Raw genomic sequence first — 20,569 nt, 5'->3', positions numbered from 1 at the left:
ACTCCCTTTGAATAAACTTTCTACCCCATCTCCTTCTCTACCTCCTTTATAAGGCCAATAACTCTTATATTTTCCCTTCTGAGGCTGTCTTCTTGATCCTGTAGGCATGCTTCATTGTTTTTTATTCTTTTTTCATTTTTGTTTTTTGAGACAGAATTTGAATCTGTCGCCCAGACTCGAGTGCAGTGGCACAATCTTGGCACACTGCAACCTCTGCCTCTCAGGTTCAAATGATTCTCCTGCCTCAGGCGCCTGCCACCATGCCCAGTTCTTTTTTTTTTTTTTTTTTTTGAGATGGAGTTTCGCTCTTGTTGCCCAGGCTGGAGTGCTCACGGCAACCTCCGCCTCCTAGGTTCAAACGATTCTCCCCTGCCTCAGCCTCCCGAATAACAGGGATTACAGACATGCACCACCATGCCTGGTTAATTTTGTATTTTTAGTAGAGACAGGGTTTCTCCATGCTGCCCAGGCTAGTCTTGAACTCCTGACCTCAGGTGATCCACCCGCCTGGCCTCTCAAAGTACTGGGATTACAGGCGTGAGGCACTGCACCTGGCCTATTCTCTTTTCTTTTGTCTCCTCTGACTGTATTTTCAGATAACGTGTCTTCAAATTCACCAATTCTTTCTTCTGCTTGATCAATACTCCTGTTGACTCTGATGCATTCTTCACTGTATCAGTTGAATTTTTCAACTCTGAAATTTCTGCTTGATTTTTAATAGTTATTTTAATCTGTTTGTTAAGTTTACCTGATAGGATTCTGAATTCCTTTTCTGGGTTATCTTGAATTTCGTTGAGCTTCCTCAAAATAGCTATTTTGAATTCTCTCTCTGAAAGGTCACATATCTGTCACTTCAGGATTGGCCCCTAGTACACTATTGAGTTTGTTTGGTGAGGTCATGCTTTCCTGTATGGTCTTGATGCTTGTGGATGTCTGTCGATATCTGGGCATTGAAGAGTTACATATTTATTAGTTTTTGTAATCTGGGCTTGTTTGTACCTGTCCTTCTTGGGAAAGTTTTCCAAGTATTCAAAGAGCACTGAGTTGTTGTCATCTAAATCTTTGGTCATGGTAGCTGTATCTGCATTGGGGGGAGGGGGGGACACCCCAAGCCCAGTAATGCTGTGGCTCTTGCAGAATTGTAGAGATACTGCCTTGGTGGTCTTGGGTAAGATCTGGGAGAATTCCCTGTATTACCAGGCAGAGACTCTTATTCTTTTCCCTTACTTTCCCCCAAACACGTGGAGTTTCCCCAAAGCCAGCAAAATACTGGGTCTCACCCTGGGCCCCCAGTTACCATTGCTTGGCTACTGCCAATATTCACTCAAGGCCCAAGGGCTCTACCATCAGCTGGAAGCAAATCCAGCCTGGCTTGTGTCCTTCCCTTCAGGGTGGCAAGCTAATCCCCAGCCTACAGCAGATACCAGAATGCCATCTGGAAGCCAGGGCCTAAGAGTCAGGAACCTTGGGAATCTACTTGGTTCTCAATTCTACACCACCTGAGCTGACACCCAAGCTGTGAGACAAAGTCCTTCCCACTCTTCCCTCTTTTTCCCTCATGTGGAAGGAGTCTCTCCCTGCAGCAGGTACTGCCTGGCTATCGCTGATATTCACCCAAGGCCCAAAGGCTCTTCAGTCAGCTTGTGGTGAATGCTGCCATGTTTAGGACTCTCCCTTCAAGGCAGTGGGCTCCCCTTTAGCCCAGGGCAGGTCCAGAAATGCCATCCAGAAGCCAAGCGCTAGAACTGAGGACCCCAGGTGACTTCTTGGTTCTCTACCCCACTGTGGCCAAGCTGGTGCCCAAGCTGCAATAAAAAGTTCCTTTTACTTTTTCCTCTCACCTCAAGCAGAGGAAGTCTGTCCCTGTGGGCACCATAGCTTGGAACGCAGTGGGTCACACCTGAAGCCAGCACAGCCCTGGGTCTTACCCAAGTCCCATGGTGAGTACTGCCTGGGTGCTGCTGATGTTTATTCAGGGCCCAGGGTCTCTTAGTCATCAGGTGATAAATCCTTCCAGGACTGGGTTCTTCCCTTTAAGGCAGTGCATTCCCTTCTGGCACCGGGTATGTCTAAAAATCTGATCTGGGAGCTAGGGCTTGGAATGAGGGCCTTGGGACTCTACCTTCTCCCCTATCCTACTGTGGCTGAGCTGGTATCCAAGTTGCAAGACAAAGTCCCCTTTACTCTCCTTTCTCCTCCCCTCAAGCGGAAGGGAGTTTCTCCTGGAGCTGTGAGCTGCACTGCCTGGGATTGGAGGAGGGGTGATGTAAGCACTTCCTTGGCTGGCTGGCTGGCTGGCTCATATCTCACTAGGTCACATGTACCCTAACTCCACTGGCTCCAAGCCCAGCACAGCACCAGGACTTGCCCGGGAATTGCAGTGCTTGTGGCCTAGACTGCCTTTCAAGTTTATTTAGAACCCCAGAATGCTTTAGCTTGCCATGGTGGGGCTTGCTGGAACTCAGATTCTGACCAGTGGGATGGGTGGTTCCCCTCTGGCTGGGGCTGGTCTAACTGGCCCCCTCTGTGAGTACTGGCTGAATTCTGCCCCATGTTGCTTTCAGCTGTGGCAGGCAGCACTGAGTTCTAATGCAAAGTCCCACAATCACTGCACTCTCCCTCCCACAAGCATAGATTCTCTGTCCACACCATGTGGCCCCTGCCAACAGATGGCGGAATGGTGGTGTTGGCAATTCAACACTGTCCTTCCTATCTTCTTCAGTGCCTCTTTCAGTGATATGTAGTTAAAACCAGGTACTGTGATCTCTCACTCAATGTTTGGTTGTTATGAAGGTTCTTTCTTGTATGGATAATTGTTCAATTTGGTGTTCTTGTGGGATATAGGGGGGAAATGATGGCTGGAGAGTTCTATTAAGCCAGCTTGCACTGCCTTCTCTCCCCAAAGATAGGTGCTTTAAAATGCAAAAGTCCAGTTTATAGGATTGCATGATTAAGTTTTGAGTTTTCCCTCATACTGAAATTTGTGTTATTTTAAAAAAATAAATACATGTTACGTATACAGTCAACATACATTTGAACCACGGTGGTAAAGAAGAGTACAGGCTTTGGAAACAGAAAAATCTGAGTTTGGATCCTGGCTTTTTAAAACGTATCATTTATGGCTGTCTCAGTTGTGTTATTTGAAATAGGAGTTATTTATGCCCATCTTACCAGGGACATTAGGGACAGAGGTAATACTGACAAACTCCATAGCACATAGTAGGTGACCAATAAATAAAAGAAAAAATATTTTATTTATTTATTTTTTTGAGACAGAGTCTCACTTCTGTCAGCCAGGTTGGAGTGCAGTGGTACAGTCATGGCTCACTACAACCTTGACTTCCCGGGTTCAGGTGATCCTCCCACCTCAGCCTCCCGAGTAGCTGGGACTATAGGTGTGTGCTACCTTGCCCAGCTATTTTTTTGTATTTTTTTTTTTTTTGGAGACTGGGTTTCGCCATGTTGCCCAGGCTGATCTCGAACTCCTGGGCTCAAAGCAATCTGTCCACCTCAGCCTCCCCAAGTGCTGGGATTTACAGCTGTGAGCCACAGTGCCCGGCCGAGGTATTTTCAAGTACACACATAAATAGATTATACTGATAAAAGAAACAATGTAAGATACCATCGTAATCGTGACCTCGTATACCTAACCTAGCTTCAAAATATATGTTCAAAAGGTTAGCTAATTGCATTTGCATATGATCCTATATCCCACAAATACAGAACATTTTTTAAGTCACAAAGGAAATATAACAAACATTGCTGTAGTCTCAACATCTGTTCATGCTATTATTTTATCTTTTAAATTTTGCCATGTCAGTAGTTATCTCCCCTTTTAAATTTCAGATATTCATTTGTTCCTTCTCCTTTTTTCTTGATTAATCTTGCCAATGGTTTATTATTATTCTTTTAGCAAACCAACTTTTGGCTTTGTTAATCCTCTCTGTTAAATCTTTATTTTCGGTTTTATAAATTTTAGTTCCTATATTTATTATTTTCTTCTCTGTACTTTGATATTTTTCTTTCTGGTTTGTTGTTGTCTTGCTTTGTTGCCAAGGCTGGTCTTGAACTCCTGGCCTCAAGTGATCTCCTGCCTCAGCCTGCTCAAGTGCTGGGATTTTACAGATGTGAGCCACCATACCCAGCCATCTTTCTTTCTTTAAGGCTGTATTTCCCTCAAAATTTTAATTTTCCTATATCTTACAAGTGTTCTTTTAAAACAGCTTTATCAAGATATACTTTATGTATTATGAAACTCATTCATTTAAAGTGTATAATTCAGTGATTTTTAATTTATTACTGAGTGGCACTACCATTTCCATTAATCGATTTTAGAACATTTTCATTCCCTCAGTAAGCTCTCTTATGCCCATTTGCAATAATCCCTGTTCCCACCCCTAGCTAACCACTACTCTACTTTTTCTTTGTATGAATTTGTGTTTTCTGGACATTTATAAATAGAATCATCCAATATGTGGTCTTCTCATGTCTAGCTTCTTTCACTTCATTTAATGCTTTTTTTTTTTTCTTTTTTTTTCTTTTTTTTTTTTTGAGATGGAGTCTCGCTTTGTTGCCCAGGCTGGAGTGCGGTGGCCAGATCTCAGCTCACTGCAAGCTCCGCCTCCCGGGTTCATGCCATTCTCCTGCCTCAGCCTCCTGAGTAGCTGGGACTACAGACACCCACCACCGCGCCCGGCTAGTTTTTTGTATTTTTTAGTAGAGACGGAGTTTCACCACGTTAGCCAGGATGGTCTCGATCTCCCGACCTCGTGATCCGCCCGTCTCGGCCTCCCAAAGTGCCGAGATTACAGGCTTGAGCCACTGTGCCCGGCCCATTTAATGCTTTTGAGGTTCATCCATGATGGGGCCTGTATCAGGAGTTCCTTCCTTTTTATTAATGAATCCATTGTATGAAGGTCCATAAATTTTGATATATAGTATTTTCATTATCATTCAATTTCAGTTATTTAAAAATTTTCATTCCACCTTCCATGACCCATGGCCATGAGTGATTTGGAAGTGTGTTTCTGAAATTGCCAAATTATGGAAATAGAAAAATTTTTGTTCTTGTTTTTAACCAAGTTGCATCATGGTCAGAGAATGTGTTCTTATGACACTGACTCTTTGAATTATTGGAACTTTTTCTTTATGGAATAACAAATAGCCAAATTTTGTAAATGTTTCATATTTCTTGAGAAGAATATATACTCAAACTGTTGAATGCAGGAGCCTGTTTATATCTGTTAAATCAAGATTGTTATTTGTGATGCTCTACATCTTCTATATCTTTACTAATTTTTGTTTACTTGTTGAGAAATGTGTTTTAAAATCTTCCACTGTTAAACTGGATTTTCAACTTTGTCCTGTAGTCTTTTACTTGATGTGTTTTGAGGATCTGGGGGGAGGGGGTATTAGAAATGTTTGTTTCTTGGTGCCACAAAGAAATAGCATTTGAACATAAATTTAATTTTCTTAGCAAGACAATTTTTACTTTTTGTAGAAAGGGTGCTCATCACAGATGGAACAATGGTGAGAGCACACCTGAACAAAGGAAGGAAGCAATTTTTATCCCTTACGCAGCTTGACCCTGCTACTGTGTCCTGTCTCCATTGGCTGGAGCCAGACCTCACAATCTAAACTGAACCCGATAGGCTAACGGTTTAAAATTTTTCTAAATAGGTAAAGGCAAGGGAGAATAAAGGAAAAGAGGAAGTTGCTTATGCCAAATAGGAAAGGGGGGCAAAGGCTGCGAGCTGAAATGTGCCTGTGAGCATGTCCAGCACAAATATCTTGGGTAAGGTACAAGGATATAGAATGTACTATGTGCCTGTGAGCATGTCTGACAGCTACATTAGGGCTTAACAAAGAGTTATTAGCACAATGCAAGGAGGCTTGAAGGAAGTTAGTCTTTAAAAGTCTTTCTTTTTAACACTTAGGATTTTTTTTTTTTTTTACGAGAAGGGAAACTTTGAAGAGGAAACTTTTTTCTTTCTACAGGGGTATATACAAGTTTAGAATTTTTATATCTTTTTGGTGAATTAATCTTTCATTGTTATACAGTGACCCTTTCTGGCTTTAATCATACTTTTTGGGGCCAGGCACAGTGGCGCATGCCTGTCATCCCGGCACTTTGGGAGGCTGAGGCAGGTGGATAGCCTGAGCCCAGGAGTTCGAGACCAACATGGTGAAACCCTGTCTCTATAAAAAATAGCCAGGTGTGGTGGCATGCACCTGTAGTCCCACCTACTCCAGAAACTGAGGGGGGATGATCAGTTGAGTGTGGCTAGGTAGAGGCTGCAGTGAGCCAAGATTGCTCCACTGCACTCCAGTGTGTTCAACAGAGTACAACCTGTCTCGAAATAATAATATAATGAATTTTTGGCTTAAAGTCTCCTTTATATTAGTAGAGCATAACTAGCTTTCTTTGATTAAATAATATTCTCTTAGTATCCCTTTTCCATTCAGTCTTCCCATGTCCTCTTTTTTTTTTTTTTTTTTGAGATGGTGTCTTGCTCTGTTGCCCAGGCTGGAGTGCAGTAGCGCAATCTCAGCTCACTGCAACCTCTGCCTCTGGGGTTCAAGTGAGTCTCCTGCTTCGGCCTCCTGAGTAGCTGAGATTACAGGCAGCCACCACCACATCCAGCTAATTTTTGTGTTTTTAGTAGTGGTGGGGTTTCACCATGTTGGCCAGGCTGGTCTTGAACTCCTGATCTCAGGTGATCTGCCTGCTTCGGACTTCCAAAGTGCTGGGACTACAGGTGTGAGCCACCATGCCTAGCCCTCACCATGTCCTTCTAACTGAGATATGTCTCATAAACAAGGTTTAGTTGGATTTTTTTTTAAAAGCCCAGTATGTCAACTTGTCATTCTTTTAACTCGCGAGTTTAGTCCATTTATGTTTATTGTCACTATATTTGGACCTGTATTTTCTGTTTTCCATTTGTTTTGTCCTTCCAATCCTATTATTTTGTCTCCTGTTTTGATTCATTTTGAACTATTTGAGGGTTTTTTTCATTTGCTTTAGAAGTTTTCTTTATCCTCCCCCACCCCCACCATTTACTGATTTGAAAGTTATCCATTTTATTTCCATTTTTGATTTTTCTAATTTTCTACAAATTAGAACATCATTCTTGTTTTATAAAGAAATATTGAGATTTGCCAATATTTTTCCTGTCTTACTATTTCTTTCTATATTTCAGATCTTCATTGTAAGTTCATTTTCCCTTCCCCTTGACTACCTCCCTTTAGTTTAGATATTTATTTATTTATTTATTTATTTATTTATTTATTTTGAGACAGAGTCTTGCTCTAATTCAACTTCTGTATCTGGCTGCTTTTAGGATGTGCTCTTTCAGTACAGTGTATCTAAATGTGCAATTTTAATTTTTTAATTTTTGCTGGTATAAATTGTATTTCTTTGTGTCTTTTACTAGTTCTGGAAACTGCTCAACCATTTTTTTTTACCGTGATAAAATATGCATGACTCAACTATTATCTTTAAAAATATTCTCTCTCCTCCATTTTCTCTATTTTCCGCTTCCATAACTCTAATAAGCTTATGGTGGACCTTTTCATTAATTCCTCATATATTTTAACTTCTCTTTCATGTTTCATCCCCCTTTCCCTCTACAGTACATTCTAGGTAAGTACTTCAGATCTGTTTCTCACTAATTGTCTCCTCTTGCATCTAATCTACTGTTTAATGTATACACCGAGGATTCATTCCCTAAACAACTATACTTTTTATTTATAAAAGTTCTATTTGTTGTTTTATAAATTTGCCTAATTTTTATAGTGCCTCGTTCTTTCTCACTTTTTGACTCACATCCATATCCAAAAATACAAATATTTGAAGTCCTTGCAGGGGGTCTAAATCTATTATTTTGGTTTACCCCAGCGTTCTTGTGGTAGCTTGTTTCTTTAGTGATTTGTGAATACCGGCCAATATTTGTTTGCTCTTAATCTGTGGGACTCCTAGAGGCCTAGATAATTTTTTGCTAAGGAAAATTAATATTGCTGCTTTCCAGAGTCAAGGAATACTCACAGCCTGGTGACCACTTTAACCCACTTCCAGAGCCTTTATTTTAATGTAGGAATTGTGGGCTCAGCTCAGTTTCCTTGTGTTTGCCAAGGGCCTTGTCTGGCACTGTCAGCACAGGCATTGCCCACACCCCAGCATACCTGCCTTTCTTCTTTGCTTGCTGCTTCTCTTTCCTGGCTCTGGTTTCAGCTTACATTTTTGTTGTTGTTTACTTCTAACAAGTCCAGCAATGCATTAAACTTATATTTTATGTAGAGAAGCCAGAAGAACAGAGAAAAAAAAGTGTATTTTATAGATTTAGCAAGAATGGGACAAATTTTCTGAAGAATGTAAACATCCCAGACTTTGAGCAATTTTACTTTAAGGCCTCTACTGAGGAAGTAATTAGAAATGCCCTCAAACATTTATGCTCTGAGATATTCACTCAAATGGTGTTTCATATAATGGAATAAAAAACTAAGCCTGGCCGGGCGCGGTGGCTCAAGCCTGTAATCCTAGCACTTTGGGAGGCCGAGATGGGCGGATCACGAGGTCAGGAGATCGAGACCATCCTGGCTAACACAGTGAAACCCCGTCTCTACTAAAAAATACAAAAAAAAAAAAAAAAACTGGCCGGGCGAGGTGGCGGGCGCCTGTAGTCCCAGCTACTCGGGAGGCTGAGGCAGGAGAATGGTGTAAACCCAGGAGGCGGAGCTTGCAGTGAGCTGAGATCCGGCCACTGCACTCCAGCCTGGGTGACAGAGCGAGACTCCATCTCAAAAAAAAAAAAAAAAACCTAAGCCTTTGAGCTAGACCTTTCTCACTCATCTGCCGATCTTAATCCCAATTTCATCCATCTGTAGCATTAAAATAAAATGAAACCAAATTACATGAATCCATACCAAAAGCACTGTAAAGTAAAGCAGATCATTATTGAAAGACAGAGAACAGAGGTTACCCTTCATCTTATCCACAGTCATTTCCTTAAAGATCCTTTAACACATCTCTCCATTCCCCAAACTCTATTTCTATAGCCTGAAACCTTCCCTGATGTTACTCTGCCTCTGGTCACCAGTTCCTGTTCCCTTCCCCACAACCAGGATTCTTCTTCTCACTTCTTTCTCCAGCCACCACTGGTATCTCTTTTCCATTCCTAGATTTTCTCCTCTATTTTTTCCCCTATATTCAACTAAAATCTTTACTGATAAAGTCCATTTGAAAAATTTTAAATCTTCTATACATTTCTAACATTTTTATATTATATATCTGAACTTAAAATCTAATTCATCCTTTAGCTTCCTTATCTTAAGGTTAAATCACCCTGATTTACTTAAATCTTCCTTTTAAATGTGTTTTCCTTTTAGTTACTTTGGTTGCTTTTACCTTTTTTTACTTTTCCAATATTCTTTTATACTATCCCAAGCTGAGCATAGAATTTTAATAATAGTGTAATAGAACTATTACTTTCTTGTCCTTAGATGCATTACATCCTTTAAGCTCTCCATACAGCAACACTGTCCACCCTTGTATGCAGAAGAAATTTACATTTCATTTTTTAAAATGGCCCTAATAATAGTTGAAGATGTTAGAAAGTGTAAAATCATATACTTTTTTTTGTCTCTGTGTGTCTATACTGAGTAAATAAATGACATAGAGATGAAATCCAATGTATACAAACTGGATTATGTAGAAAACTGACTCTCAAAAACTGGCTCCCATTGTTGCAATAGGGCACAATTATTTTTGTCTTGATATATAGGCTCAAAACTTGGAAGTAATTTTTTAGTAGAGTTTTGCCTATGGAGGTTTTGGTTTGTATATTTGACCTTTTAAATGTTTAAAACATTAAAAAACACACAAGACAGTGCTGTTTTGATCACAAAAGAGTATGCTATCTTTTGCCATGTGGGTGATCTTTCTTTTCCTGTGAGATCATTACTACTAAAGCTCTAGTTTAAGTGAAAAATGTGGAGATGCTACTTATTGCTATGGCCAGTTTTTAAAAGAATAAAGTAGCAGGCCAGGCACAGTGGCTCACACCTGTAATCCCAGCACTTTGGGAGGCCAAGGCAGGCGGATCACAGAGTCAGGAGGATCGAGACCATCCTGGCCAACATGGTGAAACCCCATCTCTACTAAAAATACAAAACAATTTAGCTGACTATGGTGGTGCGTACCTATAATCCCTGCTACTCGGGAGGCTGAGGCAGTAGAATCGCTTGAACCCGGGAGGTGGAGACTGCGATGAGCCTAGATCGCACCACTGCACTCCAGCCTGGCAACAGAGTGAGACTCTGTCTAAAAAAAATAAAATAAATAAAGCAGCCTTTGAATTAAAAGTAGACCATATCCTTAATAGGTTCATGTCCCATATAGGACAATGAACCTGGACCCTTATCTCTCACCATATACAAAATCAACTCAAAATGGATCAAGGACTTAAATGTAAGACCCAAAGCTATTAAAATATGAGGGAAAAACCTAAGGAAAATGTTCCTGGATGTTTTTCTAGGCAAAGAATTTATGACTAAGACCTCAAAAGCACAAAGAACAAAACCAAAAATAGACAAAAGGGACTTAATTAAACTAAAAATCTTCTGCACAGCAAAATAAATTATCAACAGAGTGCAGCTACAATCTCTTCAGTGGGATAAAGTATTTGCAAACTGTTCTTCCAGCAAGGGACTAATATCCAGAATATACAGGGAACTCAAATAATTCAACAAGAAAAGTAAACATTAAAAAGTGGGCAAAGGACATCAATAGTAGACGTTTCTCAAAAGAAGACATACCAATGGTGAATAGGTATATGAAACAGTGCTAAACATCACTAATCATCAGGGAAATGTAAATCAGTTCCACAGTGAGATATCAGCTTACCCTAGTCAGAATGGCTATTATTAAAAAGACAAACAATAACAGATGCTGGTGAGGATGCAGAGAAAAGAGAACTCTTATACACTGTTGGTGGGAATGTAAACTAGTATAGCCACTATGAAAAACAGTATAGAGATTGCTCAGAAAATTAAAAATAGAATTATTTGATCCAGCAATCCACTAGTGGTTATCTGTCCAAAGGAAAAGAAATTAATATATCAAAGTGATATTTGCACTTGCACGATTATTGCATTAGTATTCATGATAGCAAGGATATGGAATCAACCCTAAGTGTCCATCAGTGGATGAATGGATAAAGAAAAAGTAGTATATATACACAATGGAAACTATTCAGCCATAAAAAGAATGAAATTCTATTATTTGCAGCAACATGGATGGAACTGGAGGTCATTATCTTAAGTGAAATAAGCCAGGCACAAAAAGACAAATATCATACATTCTCACTTATATGTGGGAGGTAAAAATTTTTATTACATGCAGGTGGAGAATAGAAAAATAGATAACAGAGGCTGGAAAGGGTGAGTGGTGGGGGCAGTGAGAAGGATGAAGAGAGGTAAGTTAAAGGATACAAACAAACAGTTAAATAGAAGGAATATACCAAGGTTTGATAGCAGAGTATGGTTATTAATAAAAATATATTGTACTCAGATGACAAACACACTAAATACGCTGACTTGACCACTACTCATTATATACATGTAGCAAAATTTCACATGTGCCCCACAAATATGTATAAATTGTTAACAGTAAACCATATCCTTGTCCAGGCATGGTGGCTCACACCTGTTATCCTGGCACTTTGGGAGGCCAAGGTGGGAGGATTGCTTGAGCCAAGAAGTTCAAAACTAGCTTGTGTAACATAGCAAGACCCTGTTTCTACAAAAAATTTAAAAAAATTTTTCAGGCATGGTGACACACACCTATAGTCCCAGCTACTTGGGAGGAGTCCCAGCTACTGAGGTGGGAAGATCTCTCGAGCCTGGGAGTTGGAGGCTGTAGTGAGCTCTGATCACGCCACTGCACTCCATCCTGGGCAACAGAGCATGACCCTTTCTCAAAAAAAAGTAGACCATATCCTTAATCACAATAGCCAAGATATGGAGTGTTCATCAATAGATGAACAGATAAATAAATTTATGACATATGTACACAATGGAATACTATTCAGCCTTCAAAAAGAAGGAAATCCTGTCATCTGTGACTAAATGAATGAACCCAGAGGACATTATGCAAAGTAAAATAAGCCAGACACAGTAAGACAAATACCACATGATCTCACTTACTTGTGGAATCTAAAAAGCTGAACTCATAGAAGCAGAGAGTAGAGTGGTAGGTAGTTTGTGGGGAGGGCACTGTGGAGATGGCCAAAGGATACAAAATTTCAACTAGACAAGAGGAGTAAGTTCAAAAGATCTATTGTAAAACTTGGTGACTGTATTTAATAACAATATATTCTTGAAAATTGTTAAAAGAGACCAGGCATGGTGGATCACACCTGTAATCCCAGCACTTTGGGAGGCCGAGGCAGGAGGATCACTTGAGGTCAGGAGTTCAAGACCAGTCTGGCCAACATGGCAAAACTCCATCTCTACTGAAAATATAAAAGTTAGCCAGTTGTGGTGGCGTATGCCTGTAATCCCAGCTATTTGGGAGGCTGAGGCGGGAGAATCACTTGAACCCCAGAAATGGAGATTGCAGTGAGCTGAGATTATGCCACTGCACTCCAGCCTGGGGCGACAGAGCAAGACTCTGTCTCAAAAACCAACAATGACAACAAACTGTTAAGAGAGCAGTGTTCTCACCACAAAAAATGGTATGTGAGGTAATACAAATGTTAATTAGCTAAATTTAGTCATTTCACAATGTATTACATATATCAAAACATGTTGTATGTGATAAATTATATACTTTTGTCAATTAAACAATAATAAAATCGTAGACCACATTCACTCATTCAGTGTAAAATGAACATCCATTGTGTCACAGTGTCAAGGCATGGAGATCAGGCAGAACAAATATAAAATGACCTGTCAGAGAGTATAGAATAAGAACAGCTCCACAAGGAAGGAACAAGCTTTGGAACGTGAAAACTTACATTTCAAGGGGACAGAGACTTAATAGAGCACCTGAATACCTCTGGTATTATGTTATTTTTATATACATATATATATACACACACACACACACATATATACACACATAAATGTGATTTTTATATGTAAGATTATTTAAATTTTTATGTTTCCCTTTTGTATGTTTTAGATTCTGATTTGGTCAATTGAACACTTGACCTAATGATAAAATATTACTGTAAATAAGCTTGCTGAATTTCTTCTTGTTCAAATTCTCTTTTGTGTGCTTTTGATTTAGCAAACAAAGATCACAAGGAAAAATATTCTCAGATGAGAGAATTTGGAGCACCTCAGTTTTCTAACTCTGAAAATGGTAAGAAATAATCATTTCACTCTACATATGAATGATTCTTTAAAATTCTTCAATTTTTATTTAACATTTATTTCCTTAACATTAGAAACTGTCTCGGTCTCTACATAAGAATGCAATTATGTGCTTCTACTTTGTAGCACATCACAATGGAAATTAAATAATTATTTGTTTTGTATGTTTGGGCCCTATCAGAATGTATCCGTATAACCAGGACAGCTAGGGCTGTGTCTGCTTTTCTGTCTCATGTATCTCAGCCACCAGCAGTATAAGCACTCAGTAAATTTGAATGAATGAATACAATTGGTTGTATATCTAGTGTCATTAGATACTAGCAAAATAGTAAATGTTGTTCAACATTAAATAAATTAAAATCACTATTTAAGAAACAAAAGTATGCCCCCAACATTTGGGTTTCCTTATCTGTAAAATGAGGATCAAGACTAAATCAACTTTAAGGTACTTCCTAAGCATTAAATAACTACCTTGAATATCTTTCTCAAGCAATTAGGTTGTAAACATTTTCTCCTAGTTTGTCATTTATCTTGTGACTTTGTTTCTTTAACTTTTTTTAAGTTAAAAAAAAATTTTTAAGCTTTAAATACAGTCCAGTTGGTTAATCTTTTCTTGTATTGGATCTGGACTTTAGTCATAGTCAGGGAGCTTTTCTTAAACCCAGAGTATAGAATAATCCTCTTATGCTTTCTTCTGATATTTATGTAGTATTATTTTTTACATTTGGATCTTGAATTCATTTGAAGTTAATTCATGTGTACAGTGTTAGCAATGGATCAAATGTCACCTTTTTTCCCCCCCAAAGGCTATCCTTTATATAATTTTTTTTTTTTAAACAGCCTCGCTCTGTCATCCAGGCTGCACGATCTTGGCTCACTGCAACCTCTGCCTCCTGGGTTCAAGCAATTCTTGTGCCCAAGCCTCCCAAATAGCTAGGATTACAGGCGTGCACCACCACGCCCAGCTAATTTTTTGTATTTTTAGTAGAGATGGGGTTTCGTCACGTTGGCCAGGCTGGTCTCAAATTCCTGGCTTCAAGTAATCTGCCCACCTCAGCCTCCCAAAGTGCTAGAATTACAGACGAGAGCCACCACGCCCGGCCCTTTATGTAATAATTTTTTTAAATGCCATCTTTGTCCTAGTATTGAGATAACATCTTGTCATATACTATATTTCTATTTCCACTTGGATGTATTTCTAGACTTTCTTTATCTTCCAAATGGTGTGTGCATGCACCAGTGCCACAAGTTTTTTTTTTTTTTTTTTTTGAGATGGAGTTTTGCCCTCGTTGCCCAGGCTGGAGTGCAATGGTGCAATCTTGGCTCACTGCAACCTCTGTCTCCCAGGTTCAAGCGATTCTCCTGCCTCGGCCTCCCAAGATTACAGGCTTGTGCCACCACGCCCGACTAATTTTGTATTTTTAGTAGAGGCAAGGTTTCTCCATGTTGGTCTTGAATTCCTGACCTCAGGTGATCCGCCCACCTCTGGATTACAGGCATGAGCCACCGCGCCCAGCCCACATAGTTTTAATTACAGAAACTTTCTTGTAGTTTTAGTATCTGGTAAGGCTAGAAGCCCCCCTCCTTTTTTTTTTTTTTTATTATTTTCTTAGCATTTTTGCATGTTTATTTTTTCAATTTGAATATAAAATTGTGGGACTTTATTAAAAAGCTCGATACTTTATTGTAATCACATTAAATGTGAAAACTGACAGGCTGATCATCTTGAGACATCCTCATGAAAAACAAGGGACATCCTTCCATTTGTTAAAGTTTACTTGTATATCTTTCAGACTTTTTTTTCATACAGGTTTTGAATATTTCCTGTTAAGTTTATTTCTATGTATTTTATCTTTCTGGTTGCTATTGTAAATGGGGTTTTCTTTTCCATTATATCTTTTCATTAGTTCTTTTGTATATATGAATGATATTCACTTTTGCATGTTAGTTTTATATCCTGGCATACAGCTGAATTCTTTTGTTATTTGAGTCATGTCATCTGAAAACAGAGATTGTCTTGTTTTTTCTCCTTACCAACTCATAGATTTCTCCTGTTTAATTACATTGGCTACTACCTTCAGAACAATGTTAACTAGTAGTGAACATTTCCTGACTTTAGTGGAAATGCCTATAATATTTCTGAATTAACTAAGATGCTGGCTTTGGACACAGGTATATTTCATGATGTTAAAGAAGCATCCATCCATACTTACTTTCTTAAGAATTTTTATTAGGAATGGTTGTTGATTTTTTTTTTTTTTTTGAGATGGAGTCTCACTCTGTCTCCCAGGCAGGAGTGCAGTGGTGTGATCTTGGCTCGCTGCAACCTCTGCCTCCTGGGTTCAAGCGATTCTCGTGCTTCAGCCTCCCAAGTAGCTGGGATTACAGGTGCATACCACCACACCCAGCTAATAGTTGTTGAATTTTGTTGGCAGCTTTTTCAGTATCTATGCCAGGAATTATTTGCTTTTTCTTCTTAAATATATTGATATGAACTATAATAATAGGTTTCCTGATATTATATCATGTTTGCATTCCAGTTGTAAGTCCAGCTTTGTCATTTTAGACTGGTCTGCTTGCTAATATTTTACTACTCTCTTTGCATTCTTTTTTTTTTTTTTTTTTTTGAGATGGAGTTTCACTTTTCTCACCCAGGCTGGAGTGCAGTGGTACGTTCTTGGCTCACTGCAACTTCTGTCTCCCAGGTTCAAGCAATTCTCCTGCCTCAGCCTCCCAAATAGCTGGGATTACAGGTGCATGCCACCATGCCTGGCTAATTTTGTATTTAAACAATAGGGTTTCACCATGTTGGTCAGGCTGGTCTTGAACTCCTGACCTCAGGTGCTCCACCTGCCTAGGACTCCCAAAGTGTGGGATTACAGGCATGAGCTGCCATGCCTGGCTCTTTTTGCATTCTTTTGTTGTTGTTGTTGAGATGGAGTCTCTCTCTCTGTCACCTAGGCTGGAGTGCAGTGGCATGATATCTGCTCACTGGAACCTCCACCTCCCAGGTTCAAGCAATTCTCCCTGGCTCAGCCTCCTGAGTAGCTGGGATTACAGGCACCCACCACCACACCTGGCTAATTTTTGTGTGTGTGTATATATATATATATATATATATTTTTTTTTTTTAAATAGAGATGGGGTTTCGCCATGTTGGCCAGGCTGGTCTTGAACTCCTGACCTCAGGTGATCTGCCCGCTTCAGCCTCCCAAAGTGCTGCGATTTGCTAAGTGTGAGCCACTGCACCTGGCCTCTTATTCATTTATTAACCTATGAAAACGTCTAGGTCTAGTGCTTTCTTGTAGTTGTGTGTCTTTTGTATCTCTCTATAGAAATCAGTCGGTTTAAGCTTTTAGTCTGTACTGGGATTGATTTTAGTAAATTATATTCTTCTAATAAATTATTCATTTTGTCTAGACTTCTAAATTTATTTGCAATAGAGTTGTACAGAATTTCTTTTTATGTTTAACAGCTTTATTCAGGTATAATTTAAATACCATAAATTTCACCCATTCTAACAGTTCATAATTTTTAGAAAATTTAGATTATGCAACCATTACCACAATTAGCTATCAGAATGTTTCCCTTACCCCCCAAATTCTCTCACGCTTGTTTTAAATTAATCTCTGATTCACTCCAAGCCGTAGGTAATTAGTAATCTGTTTTTATCTCTATAAATTTGCCTTTTCTGGACATTTCATATAAATGAACCCATACAAAAGATTAGTCCTTTATTTCTAGCATCTTCCAATTAATGGTTTTTAGAGTCAACCATGTTATGGTATGTATCAGTAGTTTATTATTATTATTTTTTGAGACCGAGTCTCACTCTGTCGCCCAGGCTGGAGTGCAGTGGCACGATCTTGGCACACTGCAACCCGCCTCCCGGGTTCAAGCGATTCTCCTGCCTCAGCCTCCCCAGTAGCTGGGACTACAGGCGCATGTCACCATGCCCGGCTAATTTGTTTTGTATTTTTAGTAGAGACGGGGTTTCACTGTGTTAGCCAGGATGGCCTGACCTTGTGATCCGCCCGCCTCGGCCTCACAAAGTGCTGGGATTACAGGTGTGAGCCACTGCACCCGGCCAGTTTAGTACTTTTTATTAAGCAATAGTATTCCATTGTATGGATATATACCATCTTATGTTTACTTATTTACCAGTTGATAGACATTTGGATTGTTTATAATTTTTGGCTATTATACTACTACTACGACTACTGAACATTCATGTACTTCTCTTTATGTGGGCATACATTGTCGTTTTCCTTGGTTAGATTCCCAGGAGTGGAACTGCTAGGTTATATGGTGAATTTAACTTCTTAAGGAATGGCCAAACATTTTTCAAAATAATTGCACCATTTTATTTCCACCAGCAAAGTGTGGGGGTTCTAGTTTCTCCACATCTTTGCCAACATTTGGTATTGTCTATATTTTATTTTATTTTTTGAGATGGAGTCTCACTCTGTCACCCAGGCTAGAGTGCAGTGGCACGATCTCAGCTCACTGCCATCTCCACCTCCTGGGTTCAAGTGATTCTCCTGCCTCAGCCTCCTGAGTAGCTGAGATTACAGGCATGTGCCACCACACCCAGCTAATTTTTGTATTTTTAGTAGAGATCGGGTTTCACCATGTTGGCCAGGCTGGTCTTGAACTCCTGGCCTCAAGTGATCCACCTGCCTTGGCTTCCCAAAGTGCTGGGATTACAGACATGAGCCACCATGCCCGGTATATTTTAAATAATAGTTATTCTAGTGCTTTTTTTTTTTTGAGACGGAGTTTCGCTCTTGTTGCCCAGGCTCGAGTGCAATGGTGCAATCTCAGCTCACTGCAACCTCCGCCTCCCGGGTTCAAGCGATTCTCCAACCTTGCCTCCTGAGTAGCTGGGATTACAGGCATTCGCCACCACACCTAGCTAATTTTGTATTTTTAGTAGAGACAGGGTCTTGCCATGTTGGCCAGGCTGGTCTCGAACTCCTGACCTCAGGAGATCCACCTGCCTCAGTCTCCCAAAGTGTTGGGTTTACAGGTGTGAGCCAGAGTGCCTGGCTATTCTAGTGCTTTTAATTTGTAGCTTTGACTTGCCTCTCCAGTGACTGATGGTGTTGAGACTCTTTTCATGTGCTATTGGCCATTTGTATATCTTCCTTACTGACAAATCTATTCAAATCTATTGCCCATTATTTAATTGGGTTGCTTATCTTATTAAGTTGTAAGAGTTTATATATTTTTTTAAAGTCCTTTATCAGATATATGACTTGTAAATATTTTGTCCCAGTCTTTTATAGTCTTTTTATTTTCTCAATTTTGCCTTTGGAAGCACAAAATTCTTTATAAGTCCAAGATATCATTTTTTCTTCTTGCTGATTGCTCCTTGATTTCAACAGTCCCTGGAGCATAAATTGTTCCACACAATAAACCAATCAAATTTGGACTCATTTAAAGAAATAGTTCTTAAGGTCATTGAAATTTGTGGTGACCCCAGCTGGCTTTTTCCCTGGTTCCTTCCGGCAAAGTAGTTTAGCCTACATGTTGACACTCATACACTATAAGTCTTCTCCCAGTTGCCTGTTACTAAAACCTCCACTGTTTTGAGAGCATCCTTAGGGTTGAATTTCTCTACACTCTGTTACAAATGAAGTCAGTGCCTTTGGAAAGGGATTAGGAACTATCAGTTTTATGGTTCTCCCTCACTCCCTGCAAGGAAAATCTCTGAGTCAGAGCTTGAGCCGGGAGTGGGGACAATGGCATACTTCTTCCTGAGTGTCATCCTTGCTCTAGGAGCTGAGTGCTAGGTGAGGAGAGTGATGGTAGCCTTAGGTCTTCTTGGCTTGCCTCTCTCTTCATGAAACCACCACTTTACTAGCAGGGTCAAGTAATCAGGGGCCCTATATTCTCAGCACACTACACCAAACTCAGACTTCCCAACCCATGAGGGATCTAGGGAGGAGATGGGAGCCTCTATCATCTATTGACTGCACTCACCTAGGATTTAGCCTCAGCAACAGGTAACCGGTGACAGGATGTGAAATGCTGGCATCTTACTCCTCCTGGGAAGCTAGCCCTTGACTGACAGCTGGAGAGAGAAGGAGCCCTGTGTTCTGGCTGCACCAGACTGGAGTGGAATCTCCATCTTGCTAAATTGGAAATGGGGAAGATGGGACTGGTTCTCAGTTCAAATACCACAAACTCTTGCCACTTTTCCTAAATTATTGTAGACTTTCTTAAGTAAATATTTCCTCATTTGCTGCATATCCTTGGGACTATTTCCAGAGACCTTAAATGCTGCTTTCTTTTGAAAAATAACTTTCACCAATTGTGCTGAGGTGCAGGTCCGTGATGCCCCTCCCTTTCATTTTTATTTATAAAAATGTTTAAGGGATATGATTTTGCCTTTGTTCATGCCCTTTCAGTATTCTGTTGTCAAAAGGTAAAATTATAGCAAATTTAAAGGCCTTAATTGGCTTTTCTTTGCAATTCTAGAATCAGGCAATATCCCATTCTATAATATGGAATGGGTGTTCTGAGGAGGCTGGTTTTATAGACAGAAAAGGACCAGGAAAAGCAGAAACAGAAAACAAAAAGTGGATTGATCATTGCAGTTACTTTTCTTGTAAGGGTTAAAGCAGAGGGGATTTCCTTATCATGCCAGCTAGGACCGGCCTGCTTGGAGACTTGGCTATGGTGTCTCTCTCCTAATTTCTTGAAAGGCCAGATAACTTACTTTGGTTTGGTGATGTGGAACTTTAGCATGAGTGACTCCATTTTGGTTTGGTCTGTTGGGTCTAGTACAAGAGCTCAGTCCAAACCAATGGTCTATACATTTTACTTAACACCATGAATTATGATATAAAATATTTCCTTCATCATTATTTTTCCAAAATAATGATGTTTCTCATTATTTCAACGTTGTTTGGTAGAAGGTTTTAAGATTTACAGGTTGAAGAACCTTTCTGTTTTTATAGTTTCATTGTAGAATTGTCTTTTTATTGCATTATGATCAAAGCATGTTGTTTGTAATGTTCCTACTTTAAGAACACAATTTTTTAGTGTGTTTGTGCCTTAGTATAATCAACTTTTGTACATTTTCAATGTGTGGTTAAGAAGAATGTTTCTATTACCGGGGTTTGTGTTATCCAAAATAACTACATTATTGATTATGCTCTTTTGATCCTTTTTATCTGTTGTCCTCTTG

At 39.6% G+C, this 20,569-nt stretch overlaps 1 protein-coding gene across 1 annotated transcript in view; it reads left to right on the top strand.

Moving 5' to 3' along the window:
• Positions 1 to 20,569, top strand: part of ICA1L (islet cell autoantigen 1 like) — a 95,450-nt gene that overhangs the window by 58,566 nt on the left and 16,315 nt on the right. Inside the window, exon 10 of the mRNA XM_026454594.2 lies at positions 13,289 to 13,363. Coding sequence (XP_026310379.1) covers positions 13,289 to 13,363 — 75 coding nt within the window. The remainder of the gene's footprint in view (positions 1 to 13,288; positions 13,364 to 20,569) is intronic.

The sequence above is a fragment of the Piliocolobus tephrosceles genome, chromosome 11, assembly GCF_002776525.5.
Source record: "Piliocolobus tephrosceles isolate RC106 chromosome 11, ASM277652v3, whole genome shotgun sequence".
Classification (NCBI taxonomy): Eukaryota; Metazoa; Chordata; class Mammalia; order Primates; family Cercopithecidae; genus Piliocolobus; species Piliocolobus tephrosceles.
This window is presented reverse-complemented; position numbering and strand designations above follow the sequence as displayed.